We start from the raw sequence: 25,192 nt of genomic DNA, 5'->3' as shown, positions 1-25,192 counted from the left end.
GTGTGGGTGATGTGTGGGGTGGAGTGTGTGGTGATAAGTGTGCTGATATGTAGTGGGGTGTTGTGTGAGGTGCGTGGAGATTCTGTGGGTGATGGTGTTGTGTGCCTGTCGATGCTGTTGTTCTTGCTGGTGCTGTCTCTCTCTGGCCTTCTTTCGCAATTTTTGGTCGTAGGGGTTTGTGGGAGATGTGGGTGTGTGTTTTATATTGAAATGGGTGTGTGGGAGTGGTGTGTGTATGTGTATCAGGTGTGTGTATTTTGAATTGTCCAATGTGGCTGTGTTTTGTAAACGTGTGTGTATTTTGAGCGCGGCGGTATGTACCGCCACTGGAATACCTCGGTTGAAAGACCACCGCGTGGATTCGTGTGTCGTGATAGTGTGGGCGTATTTCCGTTGGCGTGACGGTGAAGGTTTTGTTTTCGCCAGTTTATCACTGACCTTTGGTGTGGCGGACTTGTGTGGGTGTCTAGATTTTGGCGGATTCCAAACTGTGGGTCATAATAGCTGTGGCGGAATTCTGCGGCCGCAGCGGTGTGTTGGCGGTCTTTTGCACGGCGGTAAGCGGCTTTTACCACCAATGTTGTAATGAGGTCCATAATGTGTCTCTAAGCATTCCAATGGACATTGTGTATGTCAAGTTTCCACTAATGTGAGGTTTCAATACTACACAGGAGCGTAGATGGCCCAACCAATCTCCCCTGGAACCAGCTCTAGCGCACTACTATCTATATACCATCAGTGTCTCGTAGCTGTTCTCAGGCAGACAGGAGGAGAATGACAGGGAGACCCCACTGGAAAGACAGGATATTGCCAGTGTCAGACTGCCCCCATGTATATTTAGTCACTCTCCCTTTATATTATAGAAGTATTTTCTGAAAAGAAAAAACACTCATTAATAATCCATACAGAAAAGGCTTGCTTTAGAGGATTCACACACTGTGTCTCTGTGCCAGATCCCCCCCTTCAGTCCACTCATTGTATCAAAACTCTTGCTAGTGTCATAGGGAAAATGAGTTAACTTCACTCATTCTCACCAGGAAAGATTTATCCCGTGCAGAACATAATAGTAATCAAATAAATGATTCCTCCAATCAGTAGGATTGTCACTAGAAAGCACTCCATGAAGGTAGAGGAAACAAAATGCATAGTTGTATCATGAGTTCCATGCCTCCTTTCCTTAGTGCACTGACCTTTTTTTTTTTTTTCAAATATATTTTTATTTAACTGTTTGCTGTTTTACATTTGTAGGTCATTTTACAGTAACGTTTTGTCATTATTATGCACATCTCTTAAGTTGTCCGCACCACTGTTTTGCTTTGTTTGCATTGTGTTTCACAATTACTTGCTCAATTCAGTAGTTTAATAATACTTGTGTAATATTGCTCCCATCACTTAATCAATCCGACTTTATGGAGACAGTACTTACAGTGCCCCTCGTTACTTTTAATATTGGTGACCTGATAACAGACTTAACTCCACTTCAAACTGTATATAGGCTTAATGGCTCATGTGGGTGTGGCTGCTTAACTTCAAAGAGGGGGGGGTTGATATAGAGTTTCATACTATGTAGGAGCGGTCTATCTACTATTCCCCTCCCTCCTGCGTTCTTTTAGTTATTGCGTCCTGTCCTCTGTACTCGCTCCCTCTGCGCCCGGGCCAGCGGGGCTCCTGATGTTCCTCCCATCCTGTTTTCTGGAACTTTCGCTTACAAGCACATCAGGTGACCCTCTCAAGTGGTTTCTCCCATCCCCTCAGGTACCGTTGGTCCCTTCGTTAGGCCGTCCCACCTTATCACTAGGTTTTCCCACTCCGGGGCGATGGGTGTCTGGCGGGCTCCCCTGGCCTCCTCGGCCTTAAGGACCTGCAGTTCAGCTCTGGACCATCTTGTGACATCGCCTCTCCATTCTGTCAATGAAGGGGGTGCATTCGATTTCCAACCCTTCGTAATCAGCCTTTTGTAAAGGGCCAGGGACAGGTCAAGGAAACGACTCTCTACCCTGCTCCATTTGGCACTAGCTCTGAGGCCCAATAGACAAATGTCGGGGGTTGGCCGGAGTTCCGTACCGAACAGCTCCATGAGATTAGTCGTCATCGCCGTCCATCCCCTCTGGAGCATCGTGCATCCCCACATCATATGATCAAAGTCGGGTTCCCCGTCTCCACATCTGGGGCAAGTCCTGGGCTCCCCCCCGTATATGCGGTGCAGTCGTTGAGGAGTAAGGTATGTTCTGTGTAGATAATTGTATTGTATGTATCTCAGCCTAGTGTTGCGTGAGATCACCCCAGGGTAAGCAAGTGCTCTAGTCCACTCTGACTCGGTCAGGTCCCGCCCAATTGTCTTCACCCATTTTTCTCTTAGGGGTCGCAGGGGATCCACTGCTACCTCTATCTGGGCCCTGTATATTTTTGCTATTAGGTGAGTTTCCTCTCCCTCTGTCAGCAGGAGGTGCAACACTCCGTGGGGAGCGGGTTCTGCATTGACCGTGGTCCAATGCTCCTTCAGGGTATGCACCAGCCTTCCAAAGAGTAAAAACTGTCCTATTGGGACCCCCCCCTCTACTACATCAGCAAAGCTCCTCAGCACCCCCTCCCTGAATAGCTCCCCCACTGTCTCTATCCCTGCTCTCGTCCAAGGCCCCAAACCCAGTCCCCCTGGCCCCTCCGCCCTCACGTCCAGAGCGACGGCCGCCAGCGGCAGAGCAGGAGAGTATGGTGGCCCCACTCCAGTCCTCCTCTCACATTGTTTCCAGCATCTCATCGCCACATTGTACATTATGTTGCCTCTAATGGGGGCCATCTTCCTGCCCGCCATATTTGCTGCAATCTGAGCTATGTCAATTTCACCGTTTGCGGTGGCCAGGTCCAGCCGCCCCCTACCCGCTAGCCAGCCGGCCACCCATTGTAACTGAGATGCCAGGTAATAGCCTACGAAATCTGGGGCGCCCAGGCCTCCCAACCTCGTCGGCCTACAGATGGTCGAGAGCGCAGTTCTTCTGCGGCCCTCATCCCATATTAGTTCTCTGAGCAAGGCGTTCAACTCTCGGAACCATGCCGCGGGGATCTGTAGTGGTAAGTTAGCAAAATAGTAGAGGAGGCGTGGTAGCATGACCATTTTTGAGCGTGCCACTCTGGCCATGATTGTTAGTTTTAATGATCTCCAAAACCCCACCGAGGAGCGCAATGATCTAAGCGTCCTGCCGAGGTTACCGTCCCTAAGATCGTTTAATTCGTGAAATATCTGTATGCCCAAGTATTTAAATGTCCGCGGGGCCCAATTTACGTCAGCTGGGCACGCATCTGGGCGTGCACTGTCTGACATCACGGGGAATACATATGTTTTCCTCCGATTAAGTCGGAGTCCCGATAGGCCCCCGAAGTCTTCCAGTATTCCCAATGCCCACGTGAGTCCTCTTGACGCGTCCCTCATGTAAATAAGTATATCATCTGCATACAGGGAGACTATATGTTCGGACGGACCCCAAATAATTCCCTTGCCCACGCCTTCACATCGCAGCTGCGATGCCAGGGGTTCGATTGCCAGGGCAAACAGTAGCGGGGACAAGGGGCAGCCCTGCCTAGTTCCCCTGTATACTGGGTATGCACTGGAGATCATCCTTCCGGTTTTAACTCTTGCTAACGGGGATGAGTACAGCAAGTCCACCCATTTTACCCAGTTCTCCCCCAGCCCCATTTTAAGCATCACAGTCCTTAAATAGTCCCATCTGATGGAATCGAAGGCCTTCTCGAAATCCACCGCGAGTAAGGCTCCCTCTGGCGGTCTCTGATCCCTGGGCATGTGCAAGATCGTAAACACCCTTCTCAGGTTCAGGGAGGTACTACGGCCGGGGACAAAACCATTCTGGTCAGCGTGCACTAACTTTGTCATGAGAGGGAGCAACCGGGCAGCCATTATCTTACTAAGTATTTTGAAGTCGCTGTTTAACATAGATAAAGGCCTAAAGTCCGTCACCGGAGCTTCCCTGTCTTTTGTCTTGGGGAGCGGTACCACTAAAGCCTCCCGCATTGTCTGTGTTAGTTCTCCATATTGCAGCGCCTCCGCGTACAACCCTGTCAATTGGGGGGCCAGCAGCAATTTGTATTTTTTATAGAAATCCATGGGGAGACCGTCTGTCCCTGGGGTCTTTCCGGGTGCTAACTGTTCTATAGCTTCATTTACTTCCTCTAGCGTTACTGGTCCCCCCAGGCTGTCTCTCTCATCTGCGCTCAGTGTTGGTAGTGGGATTTGCTGTAGGTATCTATTGAAAGATTCCATCTGCAATTCGCTGGGTTTCCCGTACAACTGCGAGTAATACTCTCTGAACGCATCGTTTATGGAGCCCGGCCTGAGTCTGCGAGACCCCTCCCCGTCTATTACACATGTGATGGGCTCACCCTGCTCTCCCGGGCGGACCAGCCACGCCAGTAGTCTCCCCGATCTACCCTCTTCCGCATGTAGGGATGCTAGATATTTTTGCCTGTCGTGGCACCGGAGTTGCTCTTCAATGCGGGAGTGTTCCCTACAAGCTCGGTTATATTCTTCATTCTCCTGCGCTGTCTTCCCTTGTCCCAACTCCCTCTCGTGCATATCCTTCTCCAGGTCATTCAATTCTTTTTCAAGTGTACGCCTCACCCCCACCGACTGCCCCAGGCAGAAGCCCCTTGTCACTACCTTAAGCGCCTCCCATTCTAAGGCCCTAGAAGGAGTAGACCCCCTATTCGTCTCAATATATTCTGCCAAGTGGCCGCGTAGGGCCTCTCTGTACGCCTGGTCCTCAAGTGCCGAGGGAGAAAGCCTCCATGATGGTATAAGGGGTCTATCCTCCGACATCCTCATCGTTATTAACAAGGGATTATGATCAGACAAAGTGCGGGCTAAGTATTCTGAGCGTGTCATATTACTTATCAGGCCTGCTGTGCAGACTACTCTGTCAATTCTGGTATGCACTCGGTGGAGACCCGAGTAGTATGAATATTCACTAGACGTTGGGTGGTGCATTCGCCAGACGTCCGACAACCCCCACATGTCCAGCCACTCACTCAGCCTTCTGGCTGTTTTGATTGTCGCTGCCCCATGCAGAGGCGGGGTGGACCTGTCCAGATTTGTGTCTAGTACTGCATTGAAGTCCCCCCCTACTAATAGCTCCCCAGCGCTTTGGCGTGTGAGGTGTCTCGATAGGCTCGTCATAAAGGGGACCTGGTCTTGGTTGGGGGCGTATATGCAGCTTAAGACTATTGGGATACCTTGTAGCTTCCCTTCCAATATCACGAATCTTCCCTCCCGGTCTATATTGGAAGAGGTCAATATGAAGGGGACCCCCGCTCTGATCCATACTAAAGCGCCCCTTGCATAAGCTGAGTATTCTGTTGCAAACACCTGCCCCCTCCACCTGCGCCTTAGCTTCTCTCCCTCTCCAGACGCCAGGTGTGTTTCCTGTAGTAATGCCAACTGTACTCCCCTTCTCTTTAAGTAAGAGAGTATTTTGTGCCTTTTAGCTGGAGTGCCCATCCCCCTAACGTTCCAGGTCAATAAATTATAGTCCGCCATTTCATGATTTCATTCTGGTGACAATACCCCCGCTTCTCCCCAGTCGCGAGGATATTTTCCCACATCATCATGTCTTTGCCGCAGTCAAATTCCGCCACCCACATTGCCATATTAACTTGTAACTGTGTATCCCAACTCCCCATCCCCAGGGCACCTCCTAACCTGTAGGCTGCCCAGTAAACTATGCAACCGTGCAACTTGTTCAACTTTTGATCAGCGGTACTCGCCATTTTGAATGGGCGAGGTTCTGTTCCGGGGGGTGGCCAAGTCCGGAGGGGCCGCCATTACGCTTGACATGCCCAGTCCCCGGCGCCTTCCGCAGGCCCTGTCTAGCCAAGTTCGTCAGCTGTTTGTGGGGTCACCTTCGGGGCTCGGGCTGAATGCTCCAGGTCTTCCGCAGAGGACACCAACGTGTCGTCCGTTTCATTCCCAGAACCTTCATGAGGGGATGCCTCCCCACCCATGCGTGCTGCCGCTTCCAGTGCTTCCTTCCTGCCTTTCTCTTTCTGTGTTTGTGTGGGCGCCAGTCGTCTGCGGTCTCTGGTCTTCCTTCCCTTCAGGGCTCGGCGAGCATTGCCACCGGTCGGGCCCTCTCCAACGGGACCCCCCGCCTGAGGGCCACGTGACTCAAGCCATTCCCATGCCTCCTCAGGGGATTGGAGGAATGTTGTCTTCCCTTCCAGCATCACTCTCAATCTGGCTGGGTAGAGTAGCGAATACTGGATTCCCTCCTCTCTTAGGGCTCTCTTAACTGCCAGAAACGAAGACCGCTTGTTTTGCACCTCCAGGGTAAAGTCCGGGAACAGTGTCACCTCCCCATTTGCGACTTTAAATGGGCCCGTCTCCCTGGCCCTTTGCAGGAGGGAGTCCCTGTCTCTGTAGTGTAAGAGTTTAGCTATCACGGCCCGGGGGGGTCTCCCCGGGGCAAGGGGCCTCGCCGGCACCCGATGTGCTCGTTCCAGCGTGTAGAATGGGGTCAAGCGCCCCGGCGCCACTGAGGTACTGAACCATTTCTCCAGAAATTCAACAATGTTCTCCCCCTCAGCCCCCTCTGGGAGGCCCACCACGCGCACATTGTTCCTTCTGTTCCTCCCCTCCGCATCTTCAGCTCTTTTTTCGAGTCGCGCAACTCTGTCGGCGAGGGAGGTCACTTCAGCCCTCAGGTCTTTCTGCTTTGGTGCTATCTCGGCCAGTACAGTTTCTGTCTCTTTGACTCTGTCTGCCAGTTTATGGTGGTCCGCTCTCAGTAGGCTCACCTCCACAGCTACTTGACTGATCTCCCGTTGCAACGTTGTTTTGGTGTCTTCGATCGCCCCGAGTATTTTATCTAAAGTATCCTGGACTTTGATCTGCATGTGGCCCTGTGGGTCCGAGTCATCGCTCCCGGACTGAGCTGCAGCGGCCATGGTTCTGTTCTTGTGGCGGCTCCTGGGGGGCATCTGATCAACAGCGGACCTCGCCCCGGGCCCCCGACAGCTGCCCCAGCTGTTTCAGTTGTTCCGCTTCGGAATGCCTCTCCCCAGGCGCTCTACGTTTAAGCGCTATCCATTTCAGCTCCGGGTCCTTTAGCCCGTCATGGACTCTCAACTGTCACTCTTCATCGTGGCACTAAATTTCCTCCCGCTTGTCTCCCTTGTTGCACCAGGGACATTTCTGTGCTCAGTCCTACTCCTTTATGGATCTCCAGTACTCCAATGCGCCCGGGGGAGTCCACGGTTCTACCTTTTAGGCAATCCACCCCTCGCCCCCGGGGGCGCGATCCGCCATCCGCCAGCTTCATCAATCGGCCCTTTTTCCTCGCTTGCTTGATCCTATCTTCTGGGTTCCTCAGCCCCCATGGGTCACGGGCCACCTCCGTCCGGGGCCACCCCGATCCGGCCCCCGGCTCGGTCAAACCAGCCACCATGCATCTAGCTCACCGGTGTCTGCAGGGGTCCACCAGGTCCCGTTATCCCTCGTTCTCTCCGCTTCTTCGGTGTGTACCAGGGCCCAAAGGCCCACCTCAAGTCAAGCGGCCCCGCAGTTTGACCCCGGGTCACGTCGCTACCTCGAAATCGTTCCACACTGCCTCTCTCTCGCTCTTGGCCTCGCTTCGTCCCCAATCCTTCCTAGGGGCCTCGTCCGTGGCCCAGAGTAGCACCACTTCACCACCCGTCAGAGTGCGACTTCCGCTGGGCCACCAGAACCCAAATGGCATCTCCACCCCAGCTCGTAGTCTCCGCCGGCAACCTCCGCTTTCTTCAGCCTCCGGGTCGCCTCAACCTGCAGCTCTGCCCGTGGCCGCGGCCCCGATCTCGGGCCTGCCCCCTGTGTTCTTCTGGGGTCACCCGTATCCAGTGTCTCAGTCTCCGTGCGCCTCCACAGTGCGCGATCTCACCTGGGCCCTCACCACTTCGGCCCCCAGGGTCGCCGCAGGGGCCCACACACGCTCGGCCCTCTCCTCTGGTCCACGCAAGGCCTCCGGGCCGCCTCAACCTACGGCCCCGCCCAAGGCCGCGACCTCGATCCCGTTCCTGCCCCCTCTGTTATTCCGGGGCCGCCCGCTTCCAGTGGCACAGTCTCTGTGCGCTTCAGCTGTGCGCGATCTCACCTGGGCCCCCTGGCCCCCGCCAGCACCTCCGCCGCTGCCGGAGAGCCTGCTCGGCGCCTCCCGCTGTTCTGTGCCGTCCGTGCACTCACCACTTCGGCTCTCGGCACCACGCTAGGCCGCGGCCTCTGTCACGTGCTCAGACCCGCAGACTCCGAAGTCCCCGACGGGCAGATTCGGCACCCCCGGGGTCGCCGCAGGGGCCCACACACGCTCGGCCCCCTCCTCTGGTCTCGCCCCGCAGCCTGGACCTCATTCGGCCCGGGGAAGGCACGATTTTGACTTTCTATTCGCCGGCCCCTCCGGAGCTAAGAGTTCAGGCGTGCGCCATCTCCGGGTCCTTGGCCACGCCCCTAGTGCACTGACCTTTTAATAGAAGAGTCTCTGGGGTCCAAAACGAAGAAAGAATCACCAAGAAAAACGAAATGGGAGACAGAAACTCCAAACACATTTTTCCCCCAAAGAAAATGCCGATCAGTCTGTAGATAGGCTAGACAGTGGGGTAGGATTGGCAAATTATGCAGTGAATACGCTATATAAGAATTGGGGAGGAACAAAAAATAAACAAACAACCAGGGAAAAGCAAATCACATCCAAGATCACTGGTCCATAGTCTAAAAAGAATGAACCCAATGTAGGGTTACATCTATCACCAGGTAAGACAAAATAGGAAATCCAGGAAAGTAGATGGAACCACTAGACTGCTGCTCATCAAAATGCTGAGGAACGTATAAGAAGATCACAAGAAGGTGTGCACTACAGAGATGAAGTCTCAAAGCCAAGCACAGGACCCTGCCTCGGTGCAGCTTAAATACCCATCAGGTCTCCCTAATTGGCACAACTATGCCTCCTAACTGCATATTGCCTCAACCTCACGAGAAGATGGCGTGGCACAAGGAATGCAGCACAGAGACACATAGGCAAGGGGCATATGAATAACATAGTCGCACAGGTATCCTTATTGATTTCTCAAGTTAACACCTCATACCTACATTGCCACTATTAAGGTCACTGTACAGGAGGCCCGAGGCATGCATCTACTGTGATCTCAGCATGTAACTTGGGGTCACAATAGGCCATTTCAGTTGCATTCTAAATCATGTTTTATTTCTTTGAAACTGTGATCACGTGCAGGAGAACACTAAATTGGACATTATGCGTTGTTAAGTCTCTCAATGGGTGTTAGACTTTTCATCCTTGGCATGGTCTCCCTTAACGTTTTGCCTCTATTACCTGGGTTGTTAATGTGTGCTGGGCTCATATTTTACTGGTTTTGTTACTCTTGGCACTTTACCACTGCTAACCAGTGCTAAAGTGCAAGTGCTCCTTAACAAAATGTATATGTCATTGGCTTATCCATGATTGGCATATTTGATTTACTAGTAAATCCCTAGTAGAGTGCACTAGAGGTGCCTGTAAATTAAATGCTACTAGTGAGCCTGCAGCACTGGTTGTACCGCCCACATAAGTAGCCCTGTAATCATGTCTCAGACCTGCCACTGCAGTGTCTGTGTGTGCAGTTTTAACTGTAAATTCGACTTGGCAAGTGTACCCACTTGCCAGGCCTAAACCTTCCCTTTTCTTACAGGTCACACACCCCTAAAGTAGGCCCTAGGTAGCCCCAAGGGCAGGGTGCAGTGCATGGTTAAGGTAGGACATATATGTATGTATGTATGTATGTATGTATGTATGTATGTATGTATGTATGTATTGAGTATTTATAAAGCGCATTCCGGCCCAAGGGCATCGAAGCGCTAACTGGATGAGGCGGGGTAACTTAACCGGATAACTCCCAAACTTATAGAGGAAACAGCCAGGTCTTGACCAATTTCCTAAATATTAAATAGTTATGTTCTTGCCTAATGTTCAATGGTAGAGAGTTCCAGATTTTAGCAGCCACAATGGTAAATGCTCTGTCTCCCCACTTTACTTTCTTAGTGCGAGTTGTTTGAATTTGATAGGCACAGGCCGAGCGCAACAGCCGATTCGGCCTGTGCCATTGCAGCTTGGTGGTTAATGCCTTAGGCCCAATCCCATGGACAGCCTTATGGGTGATGCAGAGAGCCTTAAAAGAGAGCCGCTGGATTACCGGAAGCCAGTGTAGATCTTTAAGGCACCTCTTAACAGAGGCCCCGCAAGGCAATTTTAATAAAAGCCTGGCAGCAGTGTTCTGCATCAACTGTAGTTTGTGCAAAGATTCTTTATCCAGATTGAGTAAAAGCGCATTTCCATAATCCAATCTGGAAATGACTAAAGCCAAAATGACAGTAGTTCTGCAGGCTTGTGGAATAAAAGGAAATATTTTTTTTTATTTCTTCATGGTCCACAGACAGGTCTTAATTATCAGATTGACCTGTGGTTTAAAAGACAGTTGCTCAACAAATACTACTCCTACATTTTTTGAGGTAGACCGTGGAACAGGAAGCGTCCCACATTCTTCAGGCCACCAGCTAGAAGACCAATGTACCCTTCCAATTCCAAAGCACAAAATCTCAGTTTTTTCACAGTTGAGTTTCAACCAGTTGGTCTTCATCCAATGATTCACTGCTGTCATACAGGCGTTGAAGCGGATGGCCACTTCTTCAAGGTCTTTATCAAGAGGGATGATGGTTTGAGTATCGTCTGCATATGAAGTAGGAATAAAGCCAAAAGAGCGAACCAGCTCTGCCAGCGGTGCTACGTACACATTGAATAGCGTCGGGCTTAAGGAGGAGCCCTGAGGGACCCCACACGGCAGGAGGTAGGCAGGGAATCTAAAGTCGCCACTACTAACTGTGGCCCACCTGTCAGATAGAAAAGATTCGATCAGTTTAAGAGCCTGGTCTCTAATACCTGCCTGATATAAACGGTCTAGCAGGATATGGGGAGCAATGGTGTCAAAAGCTGCCGACAGGTCCAATAACACCAAAAATACCCCCTGCCCCTTATCCACCAGTCTGCGTATGGTGTCCGATGATGCAATGAGAGCTGATTCAGTGCTGTGGGATTTCCGAAAACCATGTTGCGAGCTGTCCAAGCCCTTAGAGGCAGACAGGATATCAACCAATTCTTTATTAAGATGTTTTTCTAAGATTTTGGCCGCATAGGGGAGAAGGGCTATAGGGCGTAAGTTCGTCAAGTCATCGGGTTTGCCAGCTGCCTTCTTTTTTAACGGGATAATAGTGGTTTCTTTCCATACCCTGGGGTATAGGCCAGTTGCAAGCACTTCCTGAAAAATAGGGGCCAGCATAGAAACCACTAGCTCTGGTACTAATTGGAGGATAGCAGGGGGGCAGGGATCCATAGGGGAGCCAGATTAACCTTCCAAGAGCAGTTTACACAAAACCTCATGAGAGGGCATCTTAAACTTTGAGAGTAAGAGTGGTTTGTCTGGCACCCCATTAGTTGTCGCCCCGGGTGAGAAAGAATAGTTGACCGGGGAGACGGGTTAGCTGGTTTCTTATCCAACCTAAAGCTGGAATAAATGTCAAGAACTTTACATTCAAAAAATGTGGCTACTTTATTACAGAAGTCTTGAGAATTTTCTACTTTGGGAGTGCCTAAGGGAGTGGTGAGAACATTAACGGTTCTAAATAGCTCTCTAGAAGAGTTGGCTGCTTCGCTAATTTTACGTGTAAAATAGTCCGATTTGGTTACCCGACAGGCTTCTTTGTAAGTGTTAAGTGCGAGCTTGAGATCCACCCTCTCGGCTTCACAAAGGCTGAGTTTCCAGCCGCGTTCCTTCTGCCGGTATTTCCTCTGTAAGATTTTGAGGGCTTGAGAGAACCAAGGTTGATTGGGTTTCTTCCTAGTACGGGAAGCAGAGATCCTCGCCGGTGCTAGCGTGTCCATTGCCTGTCTAATGCCCAGATTAAATCTAGCAAGCGGTGACAACATGGACACCTTTGGATCCTTCCAGTTATGTATAAGTGTTACTTTCAGTGGTTCTGCTTCAATATTTCTCCAGGATCTTATCAGTTTTTTCTGGGGAATGGATATTATGGCCTGCTGCCTGGCCAGAAATTTAAACGTCAGAAGAGCATGATCCGTCCACTCTAACGGGGTCATTGAGAGATACAAATCTTCCTCGGGGTGGGTGAAAATCCCATCTAGGGTATGACCAGCTCTATGAGTGGCCATCCCATCTTTTAGGACCCAATTCAGAACCACCATAAGGTTGAGAAATTCCGCAACCACCAAATCATGCGTATTATCAAAATGGATGTTAAAATCTCCCAAGATAATTGCTTTAGGGGCCATGATTAAAGGTTCCAATAATGAAGACCATAACGAGAGGAACTTAGAAGCGGGCCGGGGGGCCGGTAAATTAACAGGCCTTCCAAGACTAGAAATTTGTCCAGGAATAGTTTAAAGGCCATAGCTTCACAGACCTCTGGTACGTGACTAGCACTATTCCAGGTGCAAGTGAACTCAGACCTACAAATAATGGCCAAACCTCCTCCTCTGCCTGTATTCCTGTCCACCCTCTGAAAGGAGAAGCCGGTAGGGGATGCCTCAATAAAATCAGGGTCCAAGTCAGGCCTCGCCCAAGTTTCTGTTAGAAAGAGACAGTCTATGTTGAGATTAAGAATAAGTTCATTATAGTAATGTGTTTTATATGTTCTGACAGTGAAATATTGCTAAATTCGTTTTTCCCTGTTGCAAGACTTGTCTCTCTGATAGGTTAACATGGAGGCTACCTTTAAATCTGATTAAAGTGTAGATTCCCTTTGGGAGCGGATGGACATGTGGAGTTTGAGGTCTCTGAGCTCACAATTTAAAAATACATTGTTTAGTAAAGTTGATTTTAATATTTTGTGTTTGAAAATGCCACTTTTAGAAAGTGAGCATTTTCTTGCTTATACCGTTTCTGTGACTCTGCCTGTTTGTGGATTCCCTGTCTGGGTCAGTTTGACAGTTGTGCTGGTTGCACCTCACACTAGACAGTGACACAAAGGGAGCTGGGGTGTAGCCTGCATATCCTGATGAGCCATCTGTGCTAGAAGGGAGGGGAGGAGTGGTCACTCACACCTGAAAGGGCTGAGCCTGCCCTCACACAATGCATTCTCCAACCAACCCCCTGATGAGTGTCTGGGGCCTGGCCTGGACAAGGCAGGATTTCACATTCGAAAGAGACTATACTTTGAAGTAGGCCTACTTCAAAGGAGAAATTGGGTATAATAAGGGCTCCCAAAACCACAGACTTTAGAACATTTCTGGAAACAAGAGGAACCTCTGCCTGCAGAAGAGCTGAAGAGATGAGGAAGAAGAGCTGCCCTGCCTGTGACTGTGCTTTGTGGAGCTATCAGTTGCTGCTTCTGCCAGAGTAAGAGGGCAAAGACTGGACTTTGTGTGCCTTCCATCTTGAGAAGAAATCTCCAAGGGCTTGATTTAGAGCTTGCCTCCTGTTGCTTGAAGTCTCAGGGACAGCAAAGACTTCTCTCTGCCAGCACCTGGTGTCTCTGGAGAGACTCCTACTCTGCCCTGTGGTGCCCATACAGTTCCTGGGACCCTAAAAGGAGAAGCTGGCAGCCCAAGAGTGAGAAATCCACGTATAGAGTGCCGTGCGGGGAAAAGATCTACGCGACTCTGATCTGCAGCTGAAGAAACGACACGCCGCCCGCTCCGCCGCTGAAAATCTACACTGGCCGGATACGTGACCGAAGAGTCGACGCACAGAGCAGGAGAAACGATGCGCAGAATTGCTGACGGAAGCTGGGAGATCGTAACTCGCGCTACGTGGTTTTCGAATCATCATGAGGCTGGATTTCCGATGCAAGTACCGCTGGGCATGTAAAAACAATGCAAGGCCTGGCCGGACCCGAGAGTGCTGACCGGATCGACGCATCGCTCTCCTGCGGAGAGAAGGAACAATGCGCCTGACCCAATGAAAGGAGAAACTATGCAAGGTCTCACTCGTGAGTGAAATCAATGCATCGCAAGCCCTTTTTGACGCACACTCGCCCATGCAGGGTTATTTTTGACGCACCCAAGGTACTTTTTCATACTAAAAGTGTTTGTGTGTGTTTTAAACTACATAAAGACTCTTTTTTGCTTTTTAATTGATAACTTGACTTGTGTGATTGTGGGTTTTTGTCGTTTTGGTCTTATCTTACCTGGGATGGGGTTCCCTCATCCTCCACTGTCTCTCTGGTGTGGGTGTCCCTGGGGCCTGGGGAGGGCACCTGTGGGCTTATTCCATGGTGATCCACCATGGAAATAGTCCCACAGGTCCCCTAACGCCAGCCCTGACCCAGGCGTTAAATAATGGGGCAAAGCAAGCTTTGCCCCATTATTTGACCCCTACGCCTGTGCATGTTTTTAGCACGGAGGATAAATATGGCACTAAGGCCATAGAGTCATGTTTTGCACTTGAACGCTTACCTTGGATCTCATTGACGCAAGGTAGGTTTCCACATCCAAAAATGACTTTAACTCCATAACTTTGGCGCTAGACGGCTCTAGCGCCAAAGTATAAATATGGAGTTACTTTTTAACCGACTTTGCGTAAAGCAAATGATGGAAATTCAGGGCAAAACAAGTATAAATATGCTCCTAATTGCTCTGCCTTGTGTTACTCCAGATTTACCAAGCTGCTTATGGCCACGCAAGGTGGCCTTGCGTGGTTTGGAAATCTTATTCTAGGTTTTGCACGTACCTGTGTTGCCTTGCTTGCCACAAAGGCGAGGCAAAGCCTTGATACATTTGGCTCATAGAACAATCCTGTCCAAAAATGTGTCAGTGCTACTGTGCTTGAGGTCATGATTTTAAGCAAGACACAACTGTTTAACATATTCAGCGTGGGTTTCCCCAAAGATCACTTGCTGTGAAAATACACCAATCTATAACCCTCTTACAGAAGAACATTGAATATTTCTTTTGTTACAGATCGCGAAGGAGTGTGTCCACCTTATATTTCAAAACCACTGGTCTGCCCAGCTATCCACTTTCCTTCTTGCAGAGAAGACTCATCGTGCGAGCCTGATAAAAAGTGCTGCTCCAAGGGATGTACGCAGAAGTGTGTCAAGGCTTTGAAAGGTGCATTCACAAAAAGTAGGGTCTGTAGTTGGGTCCTGGCTGGGACTGACGTTTTCAGTTTATTGACTGCATGAGGTTCTGATGGCCTCTCTGGAGTGACCCACCTGCCCAGGCAGACTTGTAGTGGAGTGGCCTGCAGAGGACTGTAATGTTATGGCATTACTCCTATTTCAGTAGAGTCACTGCACAATGACAAGCCACACTCCCAAAATTGACTTCTAAAGCAACATTCACCACATTGAATGAGATCTAGAAGTTTCTATTAGCAGCCAGGGGCCATGCAAAAAGGAGCTTCAAGAGCCACACTTGATCACGCAGTACTTTAGCACACAGGTTCGTTTTTTTCATAATAGTTGTTATGTTATTTAAAAAAAAGATTTTTGTGAGGGTAAAGGTAAAGGCAGGTAAGGGTGATTTTAGGGATTAGGGGCTTGTAGAGGTAAAGGGAGGTAAGGGTGAATTTAGGGTTCAGGGGGGGTTGAGGTAAAGGGGGTAGGGATTTTTACAGATTAGGAGAGGTTAGAAGCAAAGACAGGTATGGTGTTTTTAGGGCTCAGGGGAGGTTAGGGCTAAAGGGAGTTAAGGAGTTAAAAAGGAGGGTTTGGTTGGATGCACCCTGACCCCCCATTAAATCACCAAATTTGGCAGAAACTAAGATCTTTGCATAGAAAAGCATTCTTCTTATGCTTTGGTGTAATCTGTTTATTACTTTTTGAGAAATTAAGGTTAACATTTATAGATATATTGACATTTGGGCTTGAATTGAAAAATGCAAGCATTCTAATTGAAGGAGGGGTCTTTATGGAATGAGTGCCCTGATTGGCTGGCCACAACGTGAACAAAATGTTGCTGCCACTATTATAGGTTTCAGAGACACGCTTTGAAAAAACAGACATATTGGTATAGGGTTGGGACACCCTTACCCCCTAGCCCTTGTGAGGGGCCAGAGGACCCTTAAGGATAAAAACTAAAAATAAAAAAATAAAAAGACAAATAATTGGTGAGGTTGCTCTGATCACATGGGACTTCCTCAAGTCTGGTGGGTGTCCTGGGAGACTGGGCATCCATATGGGTGGGGTGGATAAGGCAATAGTATGTTTTTTAATGGTAAACAGCATAGAGATTCACTAAAGAAGACATAGGTTAAAGCAGTGTTATAGTTAAGTGGAAATGCCAGTTCAAAATATACATTTTACAAGCATTGAACTTCACCAGTTATATTTTACTAAGCTAACTAGCACTTGTGTCCCTGCCATGCTCTAGTTATGATGCCACAGATTGCACCACTCTTGACACATTCAATAGCATCATTGGTGACATTACTGATAACATCTCAAATGGCATAACTGATGATAATACTTGGGACTTTAAACTTTGCTTTCTCGTGCTCTCAGTTCACAGGTGAAATCTAATGCTCAATGCAATTCTGCACCTAAGGAGAGCCACAAACGCTGCCAGTCACCAGGTGGGGGGGCATACTGGAAACTGTTCTAAGGGAGGATCTTGGTTGTCTCTGTCTATCTTTCCATTGAAAGGCTTCCTCTTACTACATGCACAACAGTCCAGATGCTATTAACTTGTCCTCACTGGGGTTTACATTCAGTTGTAATTTGATTGTGGTGCTCCTCAGTTTGTGTAAACGTATCCCTTTTAGGAATTCACTGCATTTGCCATTGTCATGTAAGAATAGTATTGATTTAGCGGGCATGATAAATTGTTTGTGAACAATGATGCATAACTGGCTCAGGCCAGATACTATCACTAAGCTCACAAATAAGACATTGTTAAACTAACACAGGGTTACAGGGTTCACCCTCATTTTTGGTACTATGTGTATGTCAGTGGAATCTCTTCTGACTGTAGATGCCACATAACAGTTAATACCAACAGATGTTCTGCTCAGATATGGAGCTGTTCTCAAGAGAGGAAGGATTGTACTGTCCTTCTTAAGCACTGATGAGAAGAGCTACATAAATGCAGAGGGCAGGTACATGACATCACCAGTGTCAGCAGGCAGAACAACATAGATGAGCTGGACCGGATGAGTAAAGGGATTCTGAACGCGCAACGTGTCTCACCACCATTTTCAGTGAGCACGTACCTTATTACCTCAAGATCTCTATGTTTAAAATGACGCTACTTTGTTTTATTTCAGAAAAAGTGGGTGATTGCCCTAAAGTGGCACATGTTAGTGAATCAAAAGATATCTTCAATAAATGTAAAAATGACAAGGACTGCCCAGGAAACGAAAAATGCTGTGCTGGATCGAAAGGACGTGAGTGTCTGCCACCAGACAACTTTAAGGGTAAGAAGATCAGTAATTATGTCTTAAAAACTGGACTAGTGCTTCAGGATGTGAATGTCTTTCGATCCTAAGTTCAGTTTAAGAAAAAAGATGACAAACTGATTAAATAATTACCCACTGTATACATTATTCAGAAGAATGGTGCTCACTTCTTTTCTGTCCCCAATTGAATTATAGCAATTTAAGCCTGGCCCCATCTGAATTGCTATAGAGATGGTCAGGAAGAGACCTCAAGCACAGTGTAGGCTTTGATTTCCAAATGTGATGTTCATTGAGGCACATAATTAAACACTCCTGATGAGGAGTGGAGGTGATACTCCAGAAACTAGAGGTTACTCCAGTGTTATTGGTTATTGTTGGCTATTGGTATTAGTCTTGTGCGCTGCACATTACTGCAAGATATTGACATTGCTGCAGTGTGCAACTGTCTCCACAGGTGTGTGACCTAGATTTCAGACATGCAAAGACAACTCATGGCAGCACACTATGGTACTGATTCATGAAAACACACCGAGCTACACATCTAAATTTGTAACCTCATCTTCAAAGCTAGCCTTAGTTTGTGGTACATGTTTTTTCATAGTGTATGGAGTGGTGGTTCCCACACACCACAGTCCTCTTCTTGCTGGTGCAGTACTTTGCACGGTTTCTGCTAAGCTTTGATGCTAAAGTCCGGACATTCTTTTTGTGAAGATTGAACCTTTGTGTAGAGTTTATGGGCGAGGCTGTGTCTCCTGCAGTTTATGCTGTCCCATCCCACCTCATGCTGTATAATTATAGCAAATGTTGAACTCATGCCCTGAAGTTGCAGAGTTTTAAGCTTACAGTCTAACACCCCTTCTGTGTAGTATATACTAAGGGCATTCCACGGTCCTTACATTATAAGTGTATGTTTTGTACACTGTACAGCTTTACATGCTTCCAGAGTTAATTTGTCTCACTTTAGGATGCTGTGGATGTTGTAACACCCTGTGTGGTATTGTGCTGTCAGTTGGATATCAGTGAGGGATCTAAGTCTGTTCTCTTTTTGTTTGTAGAGCTTCCGATCCCTGGGAAAGACAAAGAGAACAAAGACTGATGCCTAGATATGTGTGAAAAGGACACTTCGGATGGGCAACGGCGACACATGGTTCACAATCATATCGATAAAACAATATAGTGATGAGTGTGGTGTGTGTTGAATCTGCTTTACCAGTGACATGTGGAAAAGGGCACCTCTGCAGAGACTGTACACATAGGATAGAGCGATGGAGCATATTGCTCATTGTATTTTTTATGTGTCCTGTAATTTTGCTAAAGCTTTCTTTCATCCCCAGCTAATGGAGGCTGAGCACTGGCTATGCCCAGTAGCTGTTTACAGTGTAATTCCTTTAAACATCACATCTAAGTGTCTGAAGGTGTAAACTCTAGACTAAGTCACTAAAAACACAATTCCTTAACAGAAGTGTTGTGTGTTTGAATGCTTTCTTTTCAAAACCAAATGCTGTCCCCATATTCAGAAAACAACATAATGGACTGTATGATTTAACATGAGCACTTAAAATGTTTTCTAGTTGTAGAATTGCAATAGTCATATTTTACTTCCTTGTAAATGAATAGCTGTTTGTCAAAGGAACTTTAAGGCAATGTGCTACTTTTACGTGGAAACACAATTTAAAAATACAAAACCAAATAATACAACATAACAGAATTCTACAGAACAACCACAATGTAACCCAGCAACACAAGGTATTAATGCATTGCAAATACATAACAGAGCAAAAAACATCACCACAAATCATCACCACAACAAAATGCAACAGAAAAAACATACATCCATATTTCTTATCACACATTCCCACCTTCAAAAATCTGTTTTTGTCATGGTGTGGCAGGGGTGTTTACTACATGCAGTACCTTAGCTAAAAGCAAGAAAATGTGACAGCGCCAGTCAAAATTGTTTTGTGATCTGCCCAATAGCTCATCGCGAACTCATTTGGGGGCAGATTTAACCATTTTTAATGCAAAGCAAACAATACAACCTGCTGTGTCATGCTATGTGAAAGGGCAGAAATGCACTATATCTCAAGATTTGGAGCATTCCTGTCCTCTGACTGCAATGGCGCAGAATCTGCAGCCTAGCAGATGCTAAATTGGTTTTGGTTCTGATATCCTCTCCAAAAGGAGTCCTTATGGAGGTAGCATTCTCCCGGTGCCTACATGCCTTGTACCTGTTACGTTTAGTAAATCTGTTCTCAGGCTTCAGCCACGTCTCTGCCTCATCTCTGATATCATGTTTAACTAACCGATTTCTAAATGACCTGACTCTCTTACATGTGCTCAATGGTCTCTTGAGGATCTGATTTCCTGTTGTTGGGTAACTCTTTAATAAATACCAGTGTTTATCACATATGCACAAAACCACTGAAATTCACCAGTTATTGTAATCAATCCTGCAATGTTCACAACTGACACCATATCTAATGTCACCTGACATACTCAAACAACTATTCACAACACAGCCTAGTAAGAGTTAAAACATGGTGGGGGATGTGGATTATGGTCCTTGCTTGTGCAAGGGATTAGGCCATTGCATGCTTGCTGCACAAGGTAGTATCCAAAACATTAAAATAACCCGACACCCCACTTTGAACCAGAGCACAGATGGCCCCATGCAAGTGAACCTGCCTTTCCCTAGGACAACTCCCATTACTATCCAAGCATCTATTCATTCATCCTTTCACCTTTTTGTTGTCCAGCTGATCCTCAATTTGACCTTTCTATTCTGCCATCTATTCATTCTTTCATCCATCATTCAATTGTTTACCCTTCCATCAGCGCATGGGGCATTGTATCACACCATCTGTTCACGGATCCATTGTATATGCATGCATCCATCTGTCCATCCATCCATTCTTTGACTTAGCCATCCATCAATAAATCCATCTACCCATTAATTGAGTCTTTTGCCCAACCATCTTTTCATACCCTTCACTTATCCTTCCCACTTCTCATGATTCCTATTTTTCTTTCACCCATCCTTCCAATCTTCTATTAACCTATCTTTCTTTCTTCCCCTCTTCCACTTGGTTTTCTATTTTATCATCTGTAACTTTTCTCCAATTTCTTAAATGTGTTTTTTTACCATCTGCCCCAATGCTGGTAGTGCATTCCACAATACTTAAGAGCTTTTGTCTCCAGCCTAGCAGACAGAAGAAACCCATAAACAGCCATTATCCTTTGTGTAGCTGCTACAGCCAGGGGTTCACAACCCTTGCTGCTACTCATGGTCTTTGCGGATGCTCTGCAGGGGTTGACCCCAGACACTAGACAACACACTGGCCCTGGTCCAACCAACCTATGAGCTTGAAGAAGATATTACCTTGTGTTTTGTAGGTATTTCTCAAAAGAATGTTTTTAGGGAGCTCTTGGTGGCTTGTTTTTACTTTCGTAGAGGCATATTGCCGCTCTTGGATAGTTCTGTTCCCCACACCAAGCATCTTGCACTCCATGCAATAGAAAGCAAAGACTCCTCTTGCTGGATTTTCAGAATGGCAATTTCATGTGCCTGCACTTGAGGTTTCTCCCTTTGCCATCTCATAAACTCCTTATAATACTTTGCATTCAAATGTACTGAAGATGAAAATCCATCCCCTAGAGCGTACTCTAGTCCCCAGCTTAGTTTAACCTTGCAGAGTTTGCACACAACTCTACATGTGTTGAGTGTTTTTCTCCCTGGGAGCACACACTTTGTACATGCCATGCTGCATCTCTGGAGAGTCACCTAAGGATAGTAAAATCCCTTATGGGCAAGTGCTGCAGATATTCCTGACATGTCTTCCTCACCTAACTGAGCCATGTTATCTCCAGATCCAGCAATTTCTTTTGTTTCTCAGCAAATTGTGTTTCTTGAGCAAGATTAATCAATATCAATCAGCAAGCAGTCAGAACCTCAGAATGGTGCCTAAAATGCAAAATAGTTTGTGAGGATCCCTGGATGTCACAAAAAGTTTACTTCTCCTTGCTTGGGGTTGCAGGCCCATGGTCTTGCAAGAGTATGGTGATTTAGAGCGCTAGACAAAAAAGTCGAGTTGGTTGAGTAGGTATGAGTGACCTTCTAGTTTTGCAATGTGGTTCCATTCCTAATCAACAAGGGCTTTTAATGTGCACAATGTTTATTGTTTGCATTTTGAACACCATGCTAATACGTTGATGCTTCTGTAACATAATATTGGGGACAGATGTATTGCAATTCTAAATATTGCCAAATATTAGAGGGACACAAATATCAGCTTCATATATTTTTAGGTAAAGTATTAAAAGAACTATTAAAAAAATATACTGGACCAATATAACAATTATTAGGGAAGTATATTACATTTAATAACTTAAAACAGAAAATAACAATGTATATTTTAAAAGCATTATCATAATATGAAAATAAATATAATCACTAAATAAACATGAATTATAAGATAAAATATACAATTCTTATATTTATTACGAATAATTAAAATACTATCTGTTAATATTATATCAAATAAACATATACACTGAATTATTAATGTAATAAAACAATCACCCCAAAAAATTAAAGTATAGAACAAAGAATCAAATTAACACCAAAATGTATTTTCAAATTAAATTGCACAAATATATATTACGAAATAAAATAAATATTTAAATATACACTTTTGAGGGGTCAGGTTCACTATTCTCCCTCTAAATTAAGCAATAGCAGACAAAGAGCCTGATTTGGAGCTCAGCAGGCTTGTCTGCCAAAATCTAAATTCCATAGGATATAATGGGATTTAGGGGGTCATTTTGACCCTGGCGGTCCGTGACCGCCAGGGCTAAAAGGACGGAAGCACCGCCAACAGGCTGGAGGTGCTTCCAGCCCTATTACGACCGCAGCGGAAGCGCCGCGGTTGCACTGCCGGGGCCGGCGGTTTCCCGCCAGCCCTGGCATTGATAATCCGCCAGGGCAGCGTTGCAAGCAGCGCTGCCCTGTGGATTATGACACCCCTACCGCCAGCCTGTTTCTGGCGGTTTGCACCGCCAGGAATAGGCTGGCGGTAAGGGGTGTCCTGGGGCCCCTGGGGCCCCTGCACTGCCCATGCCACTGGCATGGGCAGTGCAGGGGCCCACTAACAGGGCCCCGGCCAGCTTTTCACTGTCTGCATAGCAGACAGTGAAAAGCGCGACGGGTGCAACTGCACCCGTCGTACGGCCGCAACACCGCCGGCTCCATTACGAGCCGGCTGCTATGTTGCGGCCTCATCCCCGCTGGGCCGGCGGGAATGTCATAATGGGGGCCGTGTGAGTGCGGTTACCGCCTGGCAGATCGTAATGACCCCCTTAGTGTGGGAGTTTCAAAGGGGTCATATTTACTGTTCCCAGTACAACCTGAGCAACAGTATGGTAAGTCAGTGGCATAAAGAAACTTGAGGGCCCCCCCTGGAAAGCACATGCAGGGCACCCCCCTCCAGTGCACATTGGAGGCCTGTGTGTGATGTGTGACTGCAGTGCGGGCCCCATGGAACTTGCCTCCCGACACAATGGGGGCTGCAGGGCCTAATGTTACACTACTGGGGTAAGTTTTGGACTTTGAAGGGGTCAAATTGACTATTACCACTCCAAATTTAGCAAGACAAAGGAACGTGTTGGCATTTGGAAATGTTACATTTACTATTCCCACTCCAATCTGAGCAAATAAAGAGAAAGTGTTGGCCTTTGGAAAGGTCAGATGTACTATTCCCATTACAGTAGTCAGATTTACTATTCTCACTCCAAAACAAAAAAAACAAAAAATGTTGATTAAATAATAAACATAAATAGCAACAATCTATTAAAATGTATATTTTAAATACTATAAAACCTGTGAATAATTATAAATCACCATTACAACATTAAAAACAAAGATTATGAACAACATATTATTAAAATATATTCAACAATTAAAAAAATTAAAATATGTTTATATTTAAAGCACTATCCACACTACTACTCCACAAACTCAGCACCCACAAAAACAAATACAAATAATACTAGAAAAAATATATAGTACAGAATATTTAAAGAAAAGAATACCATCAATGAATTATTAGTTAAAATAATACCCTTTTTGACCATTGTCTATTACATTTTTAACATGATTAATCATTAACTTAACAAATTAAAATAAAAAATGAACTATTACTAAACAAATGTAAAATATAATTTAAAAAAACTTTTCATTCTACTCCCTTACAAACTCAGTGAGTCAGCAATTAAAAAATACATTCACATACAATGAAAGAATAATCAATGAATGCATTACCAATGCTAAAATAAAATAAACTATACTAAATATACTAAGTGAATGATGTCAACGAATGAGAACCACAGATAAATTGTTTCTTCAAGTCTAACGTAGCAGTATAATACATGATATTTTCAGAGACGTTGTTGAGGTAAGTGCGGATTGGGCCATGATGTAGAGTGGAGGATTTAACCTTAATGTATGGTTCACAGCCTTCATACTTTATGAGCGGTCTATAAAGCAGGCCATTACCACTCGGTGTCTTGACTGCAATACGAGTATCACAGTTGAATGCCTGGTTTGGTGTGTAAGCAAGATTGCCCAGTAGCTGTGAATATCCTGATACTGGTTTTTCTTTTTGAAACAAAAAATCTGTAATGCTCACCTCAACATGGGAGGCATTTCATGTTGGGACAGGGGCATTATTAGTGATTTACCATCACTCACCGCCAGAGTTTACCTTGTGGTGATGGACAATAAAAAAATGGCTCTATGTATTTACTGCCATAGCCAAACCTATGGTTTGCCTGCATCTATATTGGGAAGACGGATCATTATGTTTGATGCAAAGGATACTCTATCCCAGTGTACTCAAGGCTATCCACCAGCCCAGATCAGTAACAACATCATTGGAGTTTATAAAATATGTTTTTGTCAAGAGGGATAAAAATAGTATAATATTATTGGATAATGCCAATTCTGAAAAGCAATTGAGAGGGGCAGAGTAACCCACCTCTCTATTTGTGTTGTCATATGTTAGCTGGGCCGTAATTGTTGTAAGAGTGGGTGGTGTAGGAAAGTACCATCTTGCCTGGCATGTTACCCCCATGTTTACTTGTATGTCAGTTTGTTTTTGCCTGTGTCACTGGGATCCTGCTGGCCAGGACCCTAGTGCTCATAGTTTTGGCCTATATGTGTTCCCTGTGTGGTGCCTAACTGTATCACTGAGTCTCTGCTAACCAGAACCTCAGTGTTTATGCTCTCGCTGCTTTTAAAATTGTCACTACAGGCTAGTGACTATTTTCACCAGTTCTGATTGGCACACTGGAACACCCTTATAATTCCCTAGTATATGGTACCTAGGTACCCAGGGTATTGGGGTTCCAAGAGATCCCTATGGGCTACAGCATTTCTTTTGCCACCCATAGGGAGCTCAGACAATCTTACACAGGATTGCCACTACAGCCTGAGTGAAATAACGTCCACGTTATTTCACAGCCATTTCACACTGCACTTAAGTAACTTATAAGTCACCTATGTGTCTAACCCTCACTTGCTGAAGGTTAGGTGCAAAGTTACTAAGTGTGAGAACACCCTGGCACTAGCCAAGGTGCTCCCACATTGTTCAGGGTAATTTCCCTGGACTTTGTGAGTGTGGGGACACCATTACACGTGTGCACTACATATAGGTCAATACCTATATGTAGCTTCACAATGGTAACTCCGAACATGGCCATG

General features: G+C 46.5%; 1 protein-coding gene across 1 annotated transcript in view; it reads left to right on the top strand.

Moving 5' to 3' along the window:
* LOC138297202 (uncharacterized) overlaps nucleotides 1-20,102 on the top strand; it is a 153,397-nt gene extending 133,295 nt beyond the window's left edge. Inside the window, exons 10-12 of the mRNA XM_069236689.1 lie at nucleotides 15,000-15,149; nucleotides 17,305-17,454; nucleotides 18,492-20,102. Coding sequence (XP_069092790.1) covers nucleotides 15,000-15,149; nucleotides 17,305-17,454; nucleotides 18,492-18,532 — 341 coding nt within the window. The 3' untranslated portion in view covers nucleotides 18,533-20,102. The remainder of the gene's footprint in view (nucleotides 1-14,999; nucleotides 15,150-17,304; nucleotides 17,455-18,491) is intronic.
* The last annotated feature ends 5,090 nt before the right edge of the window (nucleotides 20,103-25,192 follow it).

The sequence above is a fragment of the Pleurodeles waltl genome, chromosome 5 (assembly GCF_031143425.1).
Source record: "Pleurodeles waltl isolate 20211129_DDA chromosome 5, aPleWal1.hap1.20221129, whole genome shotgun sequence".
In the NCBI taxonomy this organism is placed as follows: Eukaryota; Metazoa; Chordata; class Amphibia; order Caudata; family Salamandridae; genus Pleurodeles; species Pleurodeles waltl.
This window is presented reverse-complemented; position numbering and strand designations above follow the sequence as displayed.